We start from the raw sequence: 15,602 nt of genomic DNA, 5'->3' as shown, positions 1-15,602 counted from the left end.
AGAAATGCACTACATGAAATAAAGTTATTATTATTAAATGTGGAAGTTTTTGTGAATGAATTGTTTTCTTTACCCTTATCCCAGCCTATCCTTATCAGAGAACCAATAGAGTTAAGAGGAAGGGAGACTCTGGCAGAACACAGTGACTCAGGGTAGTCAGAGGAAATCAAACCACTCCCTTACTTTAACCCCTTGAGCGTCTCCCCCTGGTAAAGCGTGGTCATGTGACCGCGGCGGCCCTGATAAATCAGAGGAGGCGGCCTCTTCCATTTACCTCCACTGCATATCACCTCCAGCGCTCCATAGGCACGCAGGACACGATGTAACCTGAAGAACAAGCACTCCTTGGGCATGACATGGACCCTGGAGCGCCAGACCCCTTGACATAGTGACCACAAAAATAATAATGTAAGGATACTCGCAGGTGTCAGATTTATGTAAAAAAAAAAAAAGGCATTAATTTCCCAGGTGAGACCCCTTAAACATGTCAGTGGAAATAGTTCCCTTTGGTTCAAGGAGGGATTGCCCTTTAAAAGATACAGGCACACTAAGATGTAGAATTAATGGTAATGCAAGTTTAATCACGTGAGAATTCAGCGATTCAGTGTACATTTTGTAATCAATTGTTGAACGTTTTATTTACAGTGGGGACCTTGATGAAAGGAGGGTTAATCATGTTTATTCAACCCAATGATAATCAGCCTTGCAGTGTGTAATAGAGGAAATGGAGAAGGGCAGTGCACTGCCAGAAAACCAGGAGGAGGCTCACAGTGAAATTAGTCCTTTATTCTTAAACTGGATACAGCATAACCCCTAGAGTGCTCAAAAATACCACACCTACGCGTTTCAGGCAGTATGCCCTTTATCAAGATGTGCCAGAGAGCACTAGGTACTAGTTCCCTATCCCTTGCCAGGGATGCTGTATATATATATCTTATATAGTGAATGGTCCAAGCGGAGATTTATACTTTATGAAAAGGATTCAATCTGTCTCTGATGCGCTGGTCACCTCTTACTGTATGTAATGTCAAAGAACTCCCAGGGAGAATAACATGAGTTTACGTAGCATACAGGAAGACCATTTGTACATAACTTGTGGGTGCTAATATAGATTATTATTATTATTATTAAAATTATTGTGATTGTCAGAATCTAAACTTTTTTTTTTTTAATATATTATTTTTAACAGAGACAAGATACTGTTACTCTCAGCACATCATGCATTCCACTGGAGAAAGTATATCAGTGACGAAACTGTGTGTGCCACTAGAGGACTGCTTGACAACTGGATGCAGAGAATCAGAGCAGAGCGGAGAAAAGGTCAGGAGAAGAATATTAGCACTTACTGGCAATGTACCCGGCTTTATCACAAAGATTTTGTGCACGTGTCTACTGTATTTCTCTGGTCTGCATGGTCTCCCTCCAAGAGTGCTGGGGCACTATTACTTTATTACTGGTGGGTATGTTGAGGTAATGCGGCCAGGTGAATGTAAATGGCCAAAGCTAAAATAAAACCGAAGCTTATGTATTTGAGGAAGCGCTACATGTTAGTCCCTACACTAGGGGTTACCAACTACAGTCCTCAAGAAACCTGACCTGTTGGATGGCCTTGAGCACTGGAGTTGAGAACTGCTGGTCTACAGCAAGCAGTCCATCTTAGGATACAAATGAGCCAATGGGAGTGGTATGCTTATTGATAAATATAGGTCAATGTCACCAAAGTGACTAAATGCTTTGGAGGGTTTTTACAATCTTTGTGTAATTATTTTTTTTTTTACAGGAAACAAAAGGGTAATTTTTTAACGTTGAAGGTGGCTAAAATAAAGACTTTCGAGAGAAAAAAATTGCAACTTAGTCAGAATTTGTAAGCTATTGGCCAAGCATTAACTCAATATGCATTGCTATTCACTTACTATGCTAACTGCCATTCAGGCCCTAATAAAGGGCCCTAATAAAGGGCTTTTTCGATGGTGGTGGGATCTTAGCATACTGGCGAATCACGTGTGACTGAGCTGAGATTTGTTAGCGAAAATTGCAACTTGATGGTGCAAATTTGTGGCTTCTGTGGCATTTTTAGCTTTTCAAAAGATGCAATCCCACATGGTCGGCCAGTTGAATTTCTCAGGGGTCTCTGAGTGGGCAAGTGTTTGTCAATCAAGTGTTCACTTTGCTCCACGGAGGGATTTGTCCCTTTAAAGTTCTGTGAAATGTTTCGAATTTGGAAAAAATGATTTGTTAGAAAAGTGGCGTCTGCATTTTGGAAAGTTTTGCACATCTATTTCTCAGGATCACAATTACATTCATAACTTGTTTGCTATTATAAACCTCTCCTTTAAGCAAGACTTTTAAATGGTGTGTGAGTATCATAATGAATATAAGCTATTCCGTTCAATACAGTTACATTTACCTAATACAGTATTTACCTTTTTTTTCTAGATTTGCACTTCATGTTGTGAGGGAAATATCTGTAACTTGGCATTACCCTGGAATGAAACGGATGCGATCTTCGCAACTATATCTCCGCTTAATAATTCAGAAAGACATTCAACAAACAGCTTTCCACTTTTATCATGTGTGTACCTATTGTGGCTTTTCGGAACGTAGCAGCGTCTAAAGTGATATCAAGTACAGGCCAGAAAGCCAATATGAATATGATCTATTTATGTCAATCACTGAATAATGTAAGCTGTATGTTGTTGTATATTATTTGTAGGTTGTTTTTGTTCTTCAAATGGGACCATTTTACCTGAACAGACCACTCCATTCAATATCACTTAATCAATTTAAAGCTCTTTTAAGAAGTGCCCTTGTTTAGTAACTAAAACAGCAATGATATGTCATTAGCTATTACTTCTTAGTTGTTCATAGACATTGTTGTGTGTACATGAGCTTTTGATATATAACAGGCAAACTCTTTAAATGCAGCGTGCTCACAATTCTTACTGCACTAAGAGGGAAGAATAGGCAAACTAATTATTACAACATGCTATGTGTCATTTTTTTCAGCAAAGGTCCTGCTACTAGATCAATGGGCGGCCAACTCCTGTCTTCAACGGCCACCAACAGGTCAGGTTTTCAGGATATGCCTGCTTCCGCACAGGTGGCTCAATCGGTGTCTCTGTCGTTGAGCCCTTGAGGACTGGAGTTGGTAATAATAAAAAGTGGCAAGAAGTTTAAAGGTAACTGCAAAGGGTAAAGATTCAGCACGTGTTATTTTTGGTTGGAAGATAAGGACAATAGGGCCTATTTAAAGCAAATAGTTTAATTATCACCTGTTTCCCGAACAGAACACGATTGCAAAATGTTATTCACATTCATTCAAAATGAGGTGCGATGATAACCATCTAAAAATCTGATTTTGAAAGGCAAGTAGTGTCAAAGCATAGGCACGGTATAATTAAGAAAGTAACGCTGATATGTTCGCTGATATGTTCTTACATTTATAGCATGTACAGGGCATGTTCTTTATGGGCTTATTTTTTTCTGAAAAGTATAGGTGTATTTTTGGACGGCTAATTTTGGTTTCTGAGGCTTCAGTTCATTTCTCTTGAGTACTGAAGGGAATAAACAGGTGCTAGGTTTTTGAGACCAGGATTACATGTGGTTGGAAGGCATGTATACAATAGGAGAGAAGCATGCATATTCAGTGTTTAGAATGATGTCCTTTCCCACATGTCTTCTCCTGGGATAAGATCTACTGAATTGTGAGCAGACTTGCAGTGGGGTTGATTAATGCTGAGCATCATTTCTAGCTTTGAGGATACCTGGCTGAGATCTGGCTTGTACAATCTATTTTAAAATAGCTTTCAGTCCCTGGACTTGCAGGTTTTAGCCAGAAGAGTCTGTCATTCCTTGATTTTGTGAAGCAATGTATGAATGACCTCCCTTGCAGTATAGGGGTTAAGGTTTTTAAAATGAGGAAATATGTAAAAATATTAAACATACACACACACACACACACACACACTTTTATAAAATGGATACACATATGTATAATATTAGTGTTGGAGCCTCAAAGCACACAAAAGGACCATTAAGATCTGAGTTTTACACCAAAATAAATAGGCCTAGATTTACTAAACAGTATAAAGCTATAAGGCACCTAGCAGCCCAATATAAATGGGCAGTCCCTCCTCGTAGCAAATGTAACTAGTGGCAGTGACATATTTAAGTATTTATTTTTAAAGGTTATAATTATGCTGATTATTATGTCCCTTTTTGTTCATAAAGAGCTTACACAGACAACTCTCCCCACCCCTTCTCTCCCTCATTTTCATTTGCTGTCTAAGGATAGAGTGGGATAATGGTAGAGGATACAAAACTCTCCCCTAATCAGGGGCCCCAAAGAATATGGTGGGTGTGTTTAATTCCTGAAGAAACCCAAGAAGCCAATTTTGCTTGGCTTCCCGGGATTGGGCATTTAAATGAATGGACCATAAGGTGCTTTATGGCTTAGCACTGCTTAGTAAACATGTGTTTTAGTGGTAGATTTATGGTCCCACAATGAGGCACTAGAACATCTGATGTGAATTCCTTTCATAGGATAATTTATGGCATTTCCATGAGTACCTGACAGTCCCAGCAGGGCAAATATGGTGTCATCCTGACGTGCTATAGGGACAGTCCATTTCAAAGCAATGAATTGCAGTCCCTTCAGCTCTTAAGGATTGAAATAAAACGTGTAGAATCATACTGGACTGATAATTACACAAATGTTAGTGCTTTCTTTTTTTCCTGACTTTGTAGGCTTTGAGTTACATTAAGAAAAACTGCACTTAGCTGCAAACTAATGAGCAGTTTAAATGTAATATGTTGTAAGGGAAACAAAATGTAATGTATATATTTTTCTACACAGATAAAATCTTTTTTTGTAAAAAAGATACACAGTATTTATTTTTTATATTTTTTTCAGCAGTCTGTAATATACAGTGTCTTTTGCCAATTAAATATGAGATGGTTTGTAGTATGTCATATCACTGCTATTGTAAATCTTTAACAAAGTGCAACAGAGTTTAAAAACAAGCTTATTTAAGAAGCCTTATCATTTATAAATGTCACAGCATCCTTCCAATAGCATTAAATAACAATAAAGGTATATGGAAATATATATATATATATATATATATATAGCATTATTTAAAATGTGTTCCCACAAAATACAATTTTGTAAATAACCTAACAATTAGATAATTTTTGGTCTTAGTAGGGATTGCACCTTTAACTCTTAAACTGACATGGTAAATCAGCAGGTAGAATTAACCGGGGGGGTACGACCCCAACGACCCCTGGAGTTAATCCGTTGTCCCCTGACTTCCAGTAATTACCCGGTTCCTGAGCGTTGAAGGGTTCTATCCACCAGGCGAGAATACAAAATGGTCGCACGGTCACGGCTCACTCCGGTCACCAATGTCAAGCCGCAATGTCATTGGCAGATGATGTCACAGCTTTCTATTGATGACCCCCATGCTTGTAGTTTTTTTCAGAAAGTAAACCAAATGCAAATCCCTCTTTACTAAGATATGAGGGGGGTGGGAGAAGTACCTGGAATTCAGCGACTTTGATCAGCTCCAAGGGCCTTCCCAGTTCATGTAAGGTAGAAAAATTATAATATCAGGGGGGAGGGGGGGGAGTTGCTATTTTAAAGTAAGGGCCCGTCTGAGAGACAAGAAGTTCCGATTGTGCCATATCCAATTGGTCTGAAGTTCATGTAATGTTAAGACAGTGAGAATAAGACTTTGTGGCGTGTGCATTATCCCTAGCTGAATTCCTGATGAATTCTATATAGAAGTATTATCACAGAAAGAACTTCCAACAGCAGACATTCCATCCTACCTCCTCTATTCAGCATCATGAGAAGCCATCTCTGCATCATTACTGATGAAGTAACTTTCAAGTGCAGGCTGATAACATCTTGTTGCCTGTGGTTTGACGGTTTTTCAGGTTTTTCACACTATGCATGTATAGCTTTATTTATATAGCGCCATCCATGTACATAGCGCTTCACATCTGGGATACACACAACATTATAATATAACACGTAATGGGAATAAGTGCTTGAGACATAAAAGTAACATTTGGAAAGGGAGACCCTGCCCCGAAGAGCTTACAATCTAAGGGAAATAAGGGCCACAGATGTGCTAATTTAGATGGAGCCATAAGCTTTAGCAGCAAATTAAAATAATATGTTCACGTTTTCTCAAAGTAGTTTCATAAAACTAAAATATTCAATCTGACCCTTTTCCTATTAGAGATGATATCTTTCCATGTGTTATCCACTCAAGTAGAGGGAACTTATTTGGCATTTTAAGTTTCCCTTGGGTGATGGTTACAGTAGCAATCCCGGCTGCTCGCTTTTTGTATTTACATTTCTGGATGTATATACTTGCCTGGGGACACCCCAGTTCTGGAGATGTTTGTAGGTTTTTTTTGTGCCGGCTTTGACACAAAAAACTACAAGTATGGCAGTGGACTACAAACATGGCCGCCAGGGCTACCAATAGAAAGCCGAAACGTCTTGCCCTGATGACATTGCAAATTTGTATTTGGCCGTCTGAGTGAGCCCTGACCCCGACGGGCATATTGTTTGCCCAATGGACCCTCCAGTCCACCCTGGGCTTGCTGCTCTCAAACCAGGGTGACCACAGATGAGCTCCAGGGACCTCCCTCATTAGGTCATATTCAAACAAATCTTTATAGCCAGTATTGCTGCTTTCACATGAATGTTATTAAAGTGCAAGCCTACTGTATATGGCATCCAATCCCTTCACAGCTCAGCTACTGTATGCTGAATAGGGGGATCCCATCTGTCACATCCTGACTACCAGTAGCTGCTTCCTTAGTCTTAGAGCATTCTTGTTTAACCTTAGGCTGCATTTATAGTACTGGCTACAGCGACGCTACCCGTGACATCACGCGTCGCTGTAGCAAAAGTTTCACACTGGTGTGCGATGTCGCTGGCGGCAAGGGGCTGTGTGATTGGCTACTGCCAGTCACGTGGTACGGCTCTCTCTGTAAATCTCTAATTCTTTTGACTACAGAGATTTTGGTTGCAGTGATGTCACACGTCGCTGTCGCGCCCACTGTGGCTGGTCTCTACTGAATACATTGAGTTGCTTTGCGGCTGCAAGCCGTTGCTGTAGCCAGTACTATAAACGCAGCCTTACTTAGCTCCTCACTGCCAGGGCCTGGGTTTCTGGCCTCTCCTGCAGCATGTACAGTGAAACTGCTGGGCAGGTAGCACCATTGGTTTACGGCAATTAGATATTCATATTATTGAAGGTGTCTGAATTTATATGACAAAAAAGGAAAACAAATCTTTTCCATTAGAAAAGGCAGCAATTACTTAAAGCGGCAATTACTTAAAGCGGTGAGCGATGTTGTTTTTTAACATAGGATTGAAGCAGGGGGTCTCTGAAGCCGGACTTCATTCATTTCAGCTACGGGGACCCCCTGCTTCCGGGATACTTACCTCCGTAGGGGGTCTCTGGTCGGCCATCTGGGTTCATGTAATGGCAGAGTTTCAAATCTCCCACACCCTGCTGGCCAATAGGAAGCCGTGACATCATCTGGTGAGGCTTCCTATTGGCCCATGTGATGCAGGAGCTTTACATTTTGCTGAGATACCAGCACCCCCCTTTTAAGGTCTATCTTGGGAAGCAGGGGGTCCCCAGAGCAGAAATTAATGGGGTTCGGCTCCGTGCCTCAAACATATGTTAAAAAAACAATAATAATAATAAATAAGCAAGAATTGATCCTTTAATGGTATCATATCTAAAGCAATGTGCAGTGTTCTGAAGCCTCCTTCCAGCAGCAGGGAGTTTATCGGAAATCAGACTGTACCACATCTGACACCTTTGTTTCTGTACTTCTGACATCACTAGGTTTCCTTGCGTCTACCACTAGCTATTTTAAGCCTGTGATTTCCAGAAAGTTGTTTCATGCACCTATTACTCATTTAGTAAAATAAAATAATTTCATATAGTTTCGTGTCCTTCCACTTACAGATTATAATGAATCTGTATATGGCGCGTGTTGCGCTTACTTATACAGAAACAAAATGGGACATTGTTGTTCTGTGTTTTAAATAAGTTCATGTAGTGCTTTAAAATAGACTATTTATGCCGGGGCACAAATAAAGTGTTGTAAATATATCAACTGTAATACAGTAGTATTATTTACTTGAGATAAAAATATATTTATTTGTTTAAACTCCTGTATATATTGTAAATAAGCTTTGGCTATGTTATATTGTTGCATATTTTGTCTGTAAACGAGTTGATACAACTTTAAAATATCTATGAAAATAAACTTTTATCTTCATGTATACACGTGTGCGCATGTCCTTTTTTTTTTTTTTAAATAGCCAACCCTGTGCAGAATGTTATCAGCGGTCCACAAAGTGGGGGCCGCGCCCCCCGGGGGGGGGGGGCACGAGATTTGCTGCGGGGGGTGTGGGGCCCGGCGCGCGCTTAACAAAAAAATTTAAATTAATGCCGGGGGAGCTGCAGGGCCTCTGTAAACCTTTCTCACCTTGATTCAGACGCTCCTGGTGACCTGTCGCCATGGCAACGCGGCGTCAAATGATGCTGTGGGGTAATGTGACGTCATGGCAACATGACATTTTGACGTCAGAACGTCTGAATCAAGGTAAGGGGGGGGGGGGGGCGGGGAGAGGGGGAAAGCCAGCAGGGGGGCGCAGGGGTAAAAGATTGCGCCCCGCCCTGTTATAGATGGTAGCAAGGTATTATTGGGAGTAAGGAATTCCTGCCCCAGAGAGCTTACAATCTATGACCTAGAGTCACTACAGGTTGATAAATCACAAAATTAGCATTAGCGGTATTTAATGGCCATTATTTCACATATAGTTTTAACGCAAGTACAGTAAGCATGCAAATGAACATTTCACGACTTATTCATTATTTATGAGCGTTCATTTTCTATTTGCTATACTGATTCCTGGGAATATTGGCTTACTTTAAAAAGATTACATACATTTTTATCACATACAGATGTAGCAGACATTAACCGTTAACGCTCACATGTTATTTATTAGTAGAGCTATTTAAAACAATGGCTAGAAAAGGTGTTATTTGACGTGTTATTTGGTGCGTTAACTTGTGTTATTGTGGGTTGTAACGTCTGCTGCATCGGAAAGCCCCGGCTGGCGTTAGACCTGTCTTGTCTGTATTGGTAATGGCCACTATAGACTTACTGTAGGCAAGATAAGACTAGACAACCAACCTGACTCAAATAAATATGATTACTTCTGTTATCTTCATTTTTTCTAATTTCATATTGTGATATTGCTACAGTGCCCCGCAGAGAAGTCACTACAAATCCTGTACAGTTGTTGTCACTATATTACCGGATTAATCCCTTAGTAATGGACCCTAGTAATGGACTAGCTGGCCACCTGGGCTACTTTGTGGTTAATATTTACACATATGGATGTTGTGCTTTTTGTATTTAGAGGGTGTTTATGTCATAAGTTAACCCCTTTGGTGCCTGAACGCATTCCTGTGCAATAGCTAGAGTTAGCACATAGATAACACATTTTTCCTAGTGTAACCCATTTATGAATAAAAAAAAGTCTTAGTGAATTCAGCAACACTTGTTATATATACAGGACTAGAGTTTTGACGCCCATCCCCCCGCCCACATGTCGGCGGTCTTGCGAGCCCCCTCATTTCACACCTTGTGAGCCCCCTCCTCTATTCCCCCCTTCTTCCCATGTATTTCTCTCCCCTGTCTCACTCTTAACCCCTCTCTTCCTCACATATCCCCCATCACACCCTTTTTTACACCCCCTCTCTCCTCACTCACCCCCATGAATTACCCCCCTCTCACTCAATCCCCCCTCATTCCTCCCCCCCATAGCCACACAAACACAATTCCCCCAAAATAATTAGCCCCCCCCAAAAAAATACATACAAAACCCCTCACCCTTCAAATACATATAACCCCCCACCCCCTAAATACATACAACCACGCCACCCCCAGATACATACAAACCCCCCACCCCCCAAATACATACAAAACACGAAAAAAAGCACAGGTGCGCACCAAGGTAAGGGTATAATAATATATAATGAAACAACAATAATATAGAAACTTACATATAATTAAAATTTAGTTCATCTCCAGGTCTAGGCGATATCTTCATCTGTTAGGCTCCACCGTAGATCAGGTAAGGGGGCGACATCCAATTCCTTACAGATGACAGTCCCGCGTGCTGGGGCTGACTCTGAGGCACTCACTGCAGTTTCACCTCCGCGTGTATCGGCGTTGTGTATGATGCAGTGCGCATGCGTAGGAAAGAAGGCCCCCGTAGCTGTCCGAGGATGCCAGTTCGTTGAGGGATCGCGACCTGAGTGAAAACACTTGAGTGTATGCCAGCCACTAAGATTAAGGTAAGCTGGTTACACAATTCGCGACGCGTTTCGTATAACTGGTATACTTCATCAGGCGCACTGCATCATACACCACGCCGATACACGCGGAAGTGAAACTGCAGTGAGTGCCTCAGAGTCAGCCACAGCACGCGGGACTGTCATCTGTAAGGAATTGGATATCGCCCCCTTACCTGATCTACGGTGGAGCATTAACAGATGAAGATATCGCCTAGACCTGGAGATGAACTAAGTTTTAATTATATGTAAGTTTCTATAGTCTTGTTGTTACATTATATATTATTATACCCTTACCTTGGTGCGCACCTGTGCTTTTTTTCTTGGTTGCCTGGTTCTGCCGACGGAGTCTTCCGCCGGGATCCATCTTTGGAGTGGGGGGAGACACTTCGAACCACAGGAGCTGCAAGAGGAAAGGGGAGAAATTACTTTTCTGCATCCATAGGAAGCAAGAGCGCGGACTGAACATTCTTTGACTACATACAAAACACACTTACCTTGGGGATGGTCTCAAGTCTCTGGTGCCCTAGCTCTCCCGCAGCTGCTGCGGGCCTCCGGCCAGGCCCACTGTTAGGTCCTGTCTCTCCCGCGCCGGGCCTCTCATGCCGGTGCGCATACCGACGTCAGAGACAGGCCCTGCATGGGACAATGAGGGAGGCCCACATCTGGGGTCAAAGCCGGCCGGACAATGCAGTTGGAACTTCTTTGCCAGGCTGCCGGTCCTCTCGTTGCCGTCGAGCCCCGGCTCTCCCCAGCTGCAGGCCTCCCTCACTGTCGCCTCTCTCATGCTGGTCAGAGAGACCCGGCTCGCACTGGAGGCAGGGAGAGGGAGGCCCACAGCTGGGGGGAGCCGGGGCACAGCTGCAACGAGGACTGGCAGCCGGGTAAAGAAGTTAACTTACAGCGCCGGCCGACAGGAGGGGGGAGAGCTGGAAGAGGGAGCTGGGGAGTCCCCGAACCTGCACAGGACCACACAGCTACGGGAGAAGGGGTGTGTGTGCGTGTGTGCAGAAATGCATGTGTATACAGCTGGGGAGGTCTTACTTTATGTGGAGTGGCCTTCCACCTGCAGCGTCGCTGTGACGTCATGGTGATTCAACACCATGACAACTCGACATTGTTATGCCTTGACGTCATGACACTGCAGGAGGAGGGGCCCCGCTGCCGGCATGCCGTCTTGGACCCCACCAAAGGTAAGGCCGGCCCTGCGACGCACATACCTCCCAGGCAGAGCAAAGCTCCTTACCTTAGCCCACACCAGCTCGCCGTGCTCAATCTGCATCTGCGGCCCGCATTCCTGCAAAGAGGATCGACCAGGGGGGAAGTGCGGGGCGGGAGGTATTTGCCTCCCAGCCCCCCTGGCAAGCCACCTCTGGACAAGTGAATTCTCATCTTTCATGCTCCAACAGCCCGAATCAGATATTTAAGTGGTAACGTATAGGAATCCTGCCTTTACCCTTTTATTTTATGAAACTGTTTGCATATGTTGTACTATATGTTTCTTATAATATTTTTTTCTGTAACCTAAGCACTGTACTATTTTTGTATATTAAATGTAAAATGCTATAAGTATTGTCTTTGGGCCCCTAATTTAACTTTGCACGCTTTGACGAGAGTAATTGCATTTTCAGACACGTTTTGCTACAATAGATTTTTGTGTGCTAATTACACATTTTATCTAATAAACAGGGACCAAAAACCCTGCAAGTACAACTTGACATTAATGTGGTGATGGCAGCGGTAAGGTTATATTTGTGACTGATTGAGAGGGATATTACTCATTTGATTGACCCTGGAGAGGTGAAAAGTGAGTCAGCTAGATAGGTGTGTATTAACCCTTAACACATATACAAGTCACCTGCTCAAAGGTGTGCCGTTCATGACACTAACCTTGTAAAATAATCTCACCAGGTATTTTGGAAGCTGATTTGACTTATTCTATATCTATATTCTTCATTGACTATATGATGTCAGTGAGAATTTGTGTCCGAAAAAATGGCCAATCAGCTACTTTGGATGATATACTGTACAATAAACCGCTTAGGGTGGTTAAAGTTGGACTTTGTGCTGCTCTCCAAATATTCTATTATTTTCTGTTAGAGACAAAATGTTGGAATGGATGAGCACCCACAACTCCACATGTGCTGCAGAGTGTACAGTCCAGGAATATACAGTCCATATACTAATTGCAAAACGATTTCGCACAAGGAGGAGTTTAGAAAATAATTCAAGCACAGTCTCCTGACTTAACCTCTAGTGTGGGAGTAGCCTAGCGGTATACGGAGGGCTGACCGAAGTAGTCTTGCAACCAACAACGGACCCCTCAAACATGTATATCCCACGTGTATGGCTGCTCACCTGGGGTGTCTCGAAGAAAATATATATAATAAAGGAGTCACTTACTCCAATGGTACTGCTCCGTCCGGATCGGCGTGCTCCAGGCTGCTAGTGATGATGAACGGAAAAAACCTCTCAATGAAGGGAGTGGATCAGCGGGCACTGCTGGCAAAAATAGGTGAGGCTGGACTGCGCTAAAAGATGCCTTTATTAAACCATAAGCAAAGTACAGATTAAAAAGGGAGAGCCCCCCTCAGCGCTCTAACGCGTTTCACCCCTGTGGGACTTTGTCAAAGCCCCACAGGGGTGAAACGCGTTAGAGCGCTGAGGGGGGACTCTCCCTTTTTAATCTGTACTTTGCTTATGGTTTAATAAAGGCATCTTTTAGCGTAGTCCAGCCGCACCTATTTTTGCCAGCAGTGCCCGCTGATCCACTCCCTTCATTGAGAGGTATTATTTTCTGTTGTTTATAGCTTGATTTTTAGTGGGTCCCAGCTGTAGAACAACACACAACCTAAGCTCATTTAATAGGTGGGAGGAATCAACTGAGCTCAAACTGCTTCATTCACATAGAAGCAGACCAAGCCTGGTGCCTTTTCATCCGTGAAGGAGAAACAATGAAGAACAAACCAAAAAAAGTGATCAGTGTTTTCGTTGTTCATTAAAAGCCCTGTGATTGCAAGAAGACCCAGCGAACAGGTATTTGTTTTATGTCGCCCATGACTAAAACCCAATCTCTGTGATTTTTTTAAAAAAGAAGTTACATGTCCTGCAATAAGAAGACCGAAGCCTGCATTTATTTTCTAACCAGAACAGCCAGTCTGAACGTAGAAACTTAGGTATGAATGACTGCTAAAAAGTCCAGGGACCGAAGACTCCCATTAAAGGATGAATGGGTGTTTGAGTTTATTTACAGGATATTAAAGTCCCCTTTTCTCCAGTGCTGGGTTCACTCAGAAGTTACAAACAGAGCATACAGTACAGTACTGTACAGTATGTCATTGTCGACCTGTTTACTGTGGATTAGTATCTATATTTAATTGCTAGTCTCACACTGCATATCAAAGGCAAAGCTCTGAAAGGGCTTCCAGGTGGTTATTGACCAGATTGAAGTGTGCAGCATTATGTTTCATGTTCGTGTAAACATAAAGAGCAGGCAGAATTATGTTAGCTGCACACATGCGGAGATGAAAATATTCTTGGTGGCCTTGTGAACAGAACCCTAGTCTTTGAAGTGAGGGACCCTGGTTCGCGACCCAGAGCAAGTCACTTATGATGTTAATCACTTTATTTCTGTTTTTCTAAAGGTACCAGACATGAGATGGTTGTGCAACACTATAGGCATTAATTATATCAATACACACATTCATAAAAATGATAACAATACTTGAGCACTGCCATCATTACACAGCTGCCACATATTTAGGGTAGCACTTTTGCTTTCGGATGTGCAATTGATTGAGGTAATCTGAGCACTTCTAAACAAAATCATTTATTTTCATGTTTATTACTACTTAAGGCCATTGAGTCCCTCGTTCAGTTGTTTAAATAGTCTGTACCACAAACAAAGGGGGAAAACATAACTTGTTCAATGCTACAAAGAACCAAGGTCTACCACTTCAGAGGCCAGTGGTTTAACCACTGTGATCCTCCTGCATTCTTCCTCCTTACTGCTTGTATGTAATTATTTATCTCACCAGCTATTGAATGATATTTCCTACTGTAAACCACCCACTCCATTTAGCCAGTAGTGTAAATCTAATACAGCAAACATTATATCACTGCAGAATTTCCAACCCTTTCTTCACAGGGCCAAATTCTTCATACAGAGATCCATTCTGCGGGAGCAGACAGCAGACATTTTCCATGTCCTAAAAGAATAACACAAGTGGAATATTTACAACTGTGTATATACTAAGTGATATACTTAGAACTGTTGCATTTCTTTTTTGCTTGCATGAAAATAAGGGGTATTTATGTTACACACTGATCTGGTGTAATGCACATAGGTACACTGCAGTTATGCTATGATAAGACACTTCCTAAGCACATTGCCACTATATGGAAAAGTAATTTAGAGTAACTTGTGGGTAAAAGAGAATAGGTTTTTTTAAACACACATTCTAATTCTCTAATTTGTCTATGTTAATGTAACGTGTGAGTAAATTCACTTACTGAAACTACTATAAAGTTTAACTTATTTTAATTTCATCCTTCACACAATAGTTTATATTCATCTGTATTCATATTCATCCCCTCCCTGTAAGGGGGTCAGTGACATGCTTATTTGCAATGTGTTGGGTAATGGGGTGACTTTCTGCCAGTGTACTGGCAGTGTGTGCCAGTTTTATAGTGCGGCATGATATTATTCCATTTTTTCCAAGCAATGATGCCTGGTAAAACTGTAAAAGTGACAGTACAGTACACTTGAAGAAGAAACATATAGGGGTTTGAAAGCTTAGTATACTATATAATTAGTACTATTATTATTATTAGAAGGCACAAGTGTGGGGCAGCTGCTGACAGCTAAAAGCTCATAATGGTTAGAGTTCGGTAAAGCAGATTGTGGGCCGTAAATATTTTAAATAATATATAAGAGGCCTTTAATACACAAATATATTTCTGGGAAATTCATTTACTTTTTAAATGTTGATCTTTACTACATGAAATAAGTAGAAATAGCCGTGTTAATCCAGGTGTGATAGTGCAGAGTAATACTGAAGTACTCATATACTCTGCACTGAGCTTTACTACAACATGTATAGGAAACAATGACGATATAAATGAAAATACAATTTTGAGACTGGCCACCATTAGAAACTTATATACAGCACACCATACACCAACTATACACCATAT

General features: G+C 41.8%; 1 protein-coding gene across 2 annotated transcripts in view; it reads left to right on the top strand.

Moving 5' to 3' along the window:
• LYPD6 (LY6/PLAUR domain containing 6) overlaps positions 1–8,323 on the top strand; it is a 72,873-nt gene extending 64,550 nt beyond the window's left edge. For both annotated transcript variants that reach the window (XM_075609416.1, XM_075609417.1), the window contains exons 4-5: positions 1,190–1,320; positions 2,437–8,323. In XM_075609416.1, coding sequence (XP_075465531.1) covers positions 1,190–1,320; positions 2,437–2,604 — 299 coding nt within the window. In that variant the 3' untranslated portion in view covers positions 2,605–8,323. The remainder of the gene's footprint in view (positions 1–1,189; positions 1,321–2,436) is intronic.
• Positions 8,324–15,602: the final 7,279 nt, after the last annotated feature.

The sequence above is a fragment of the Ascaphus truei genome, chromosome 7, assembly GCF_040206685.1.
Source record: "Ascaphus truei isolate aAscTru1 chromosome 7, aAscTru1.hap1, whole genome shotgun sequence".
In the NCBI taxonomy this organism is placed as follows: Eukaryota; Metazoa; Chordata; class Amphibia; order Anura; family Ascaphidae; genus Ascaphus; species Ascaphus truei.
The sequence above is the reverse complement of the archived record's forward strand: the minus strand, read 5'-3'. Positions and strand labels throughout refer to the sequence as shown.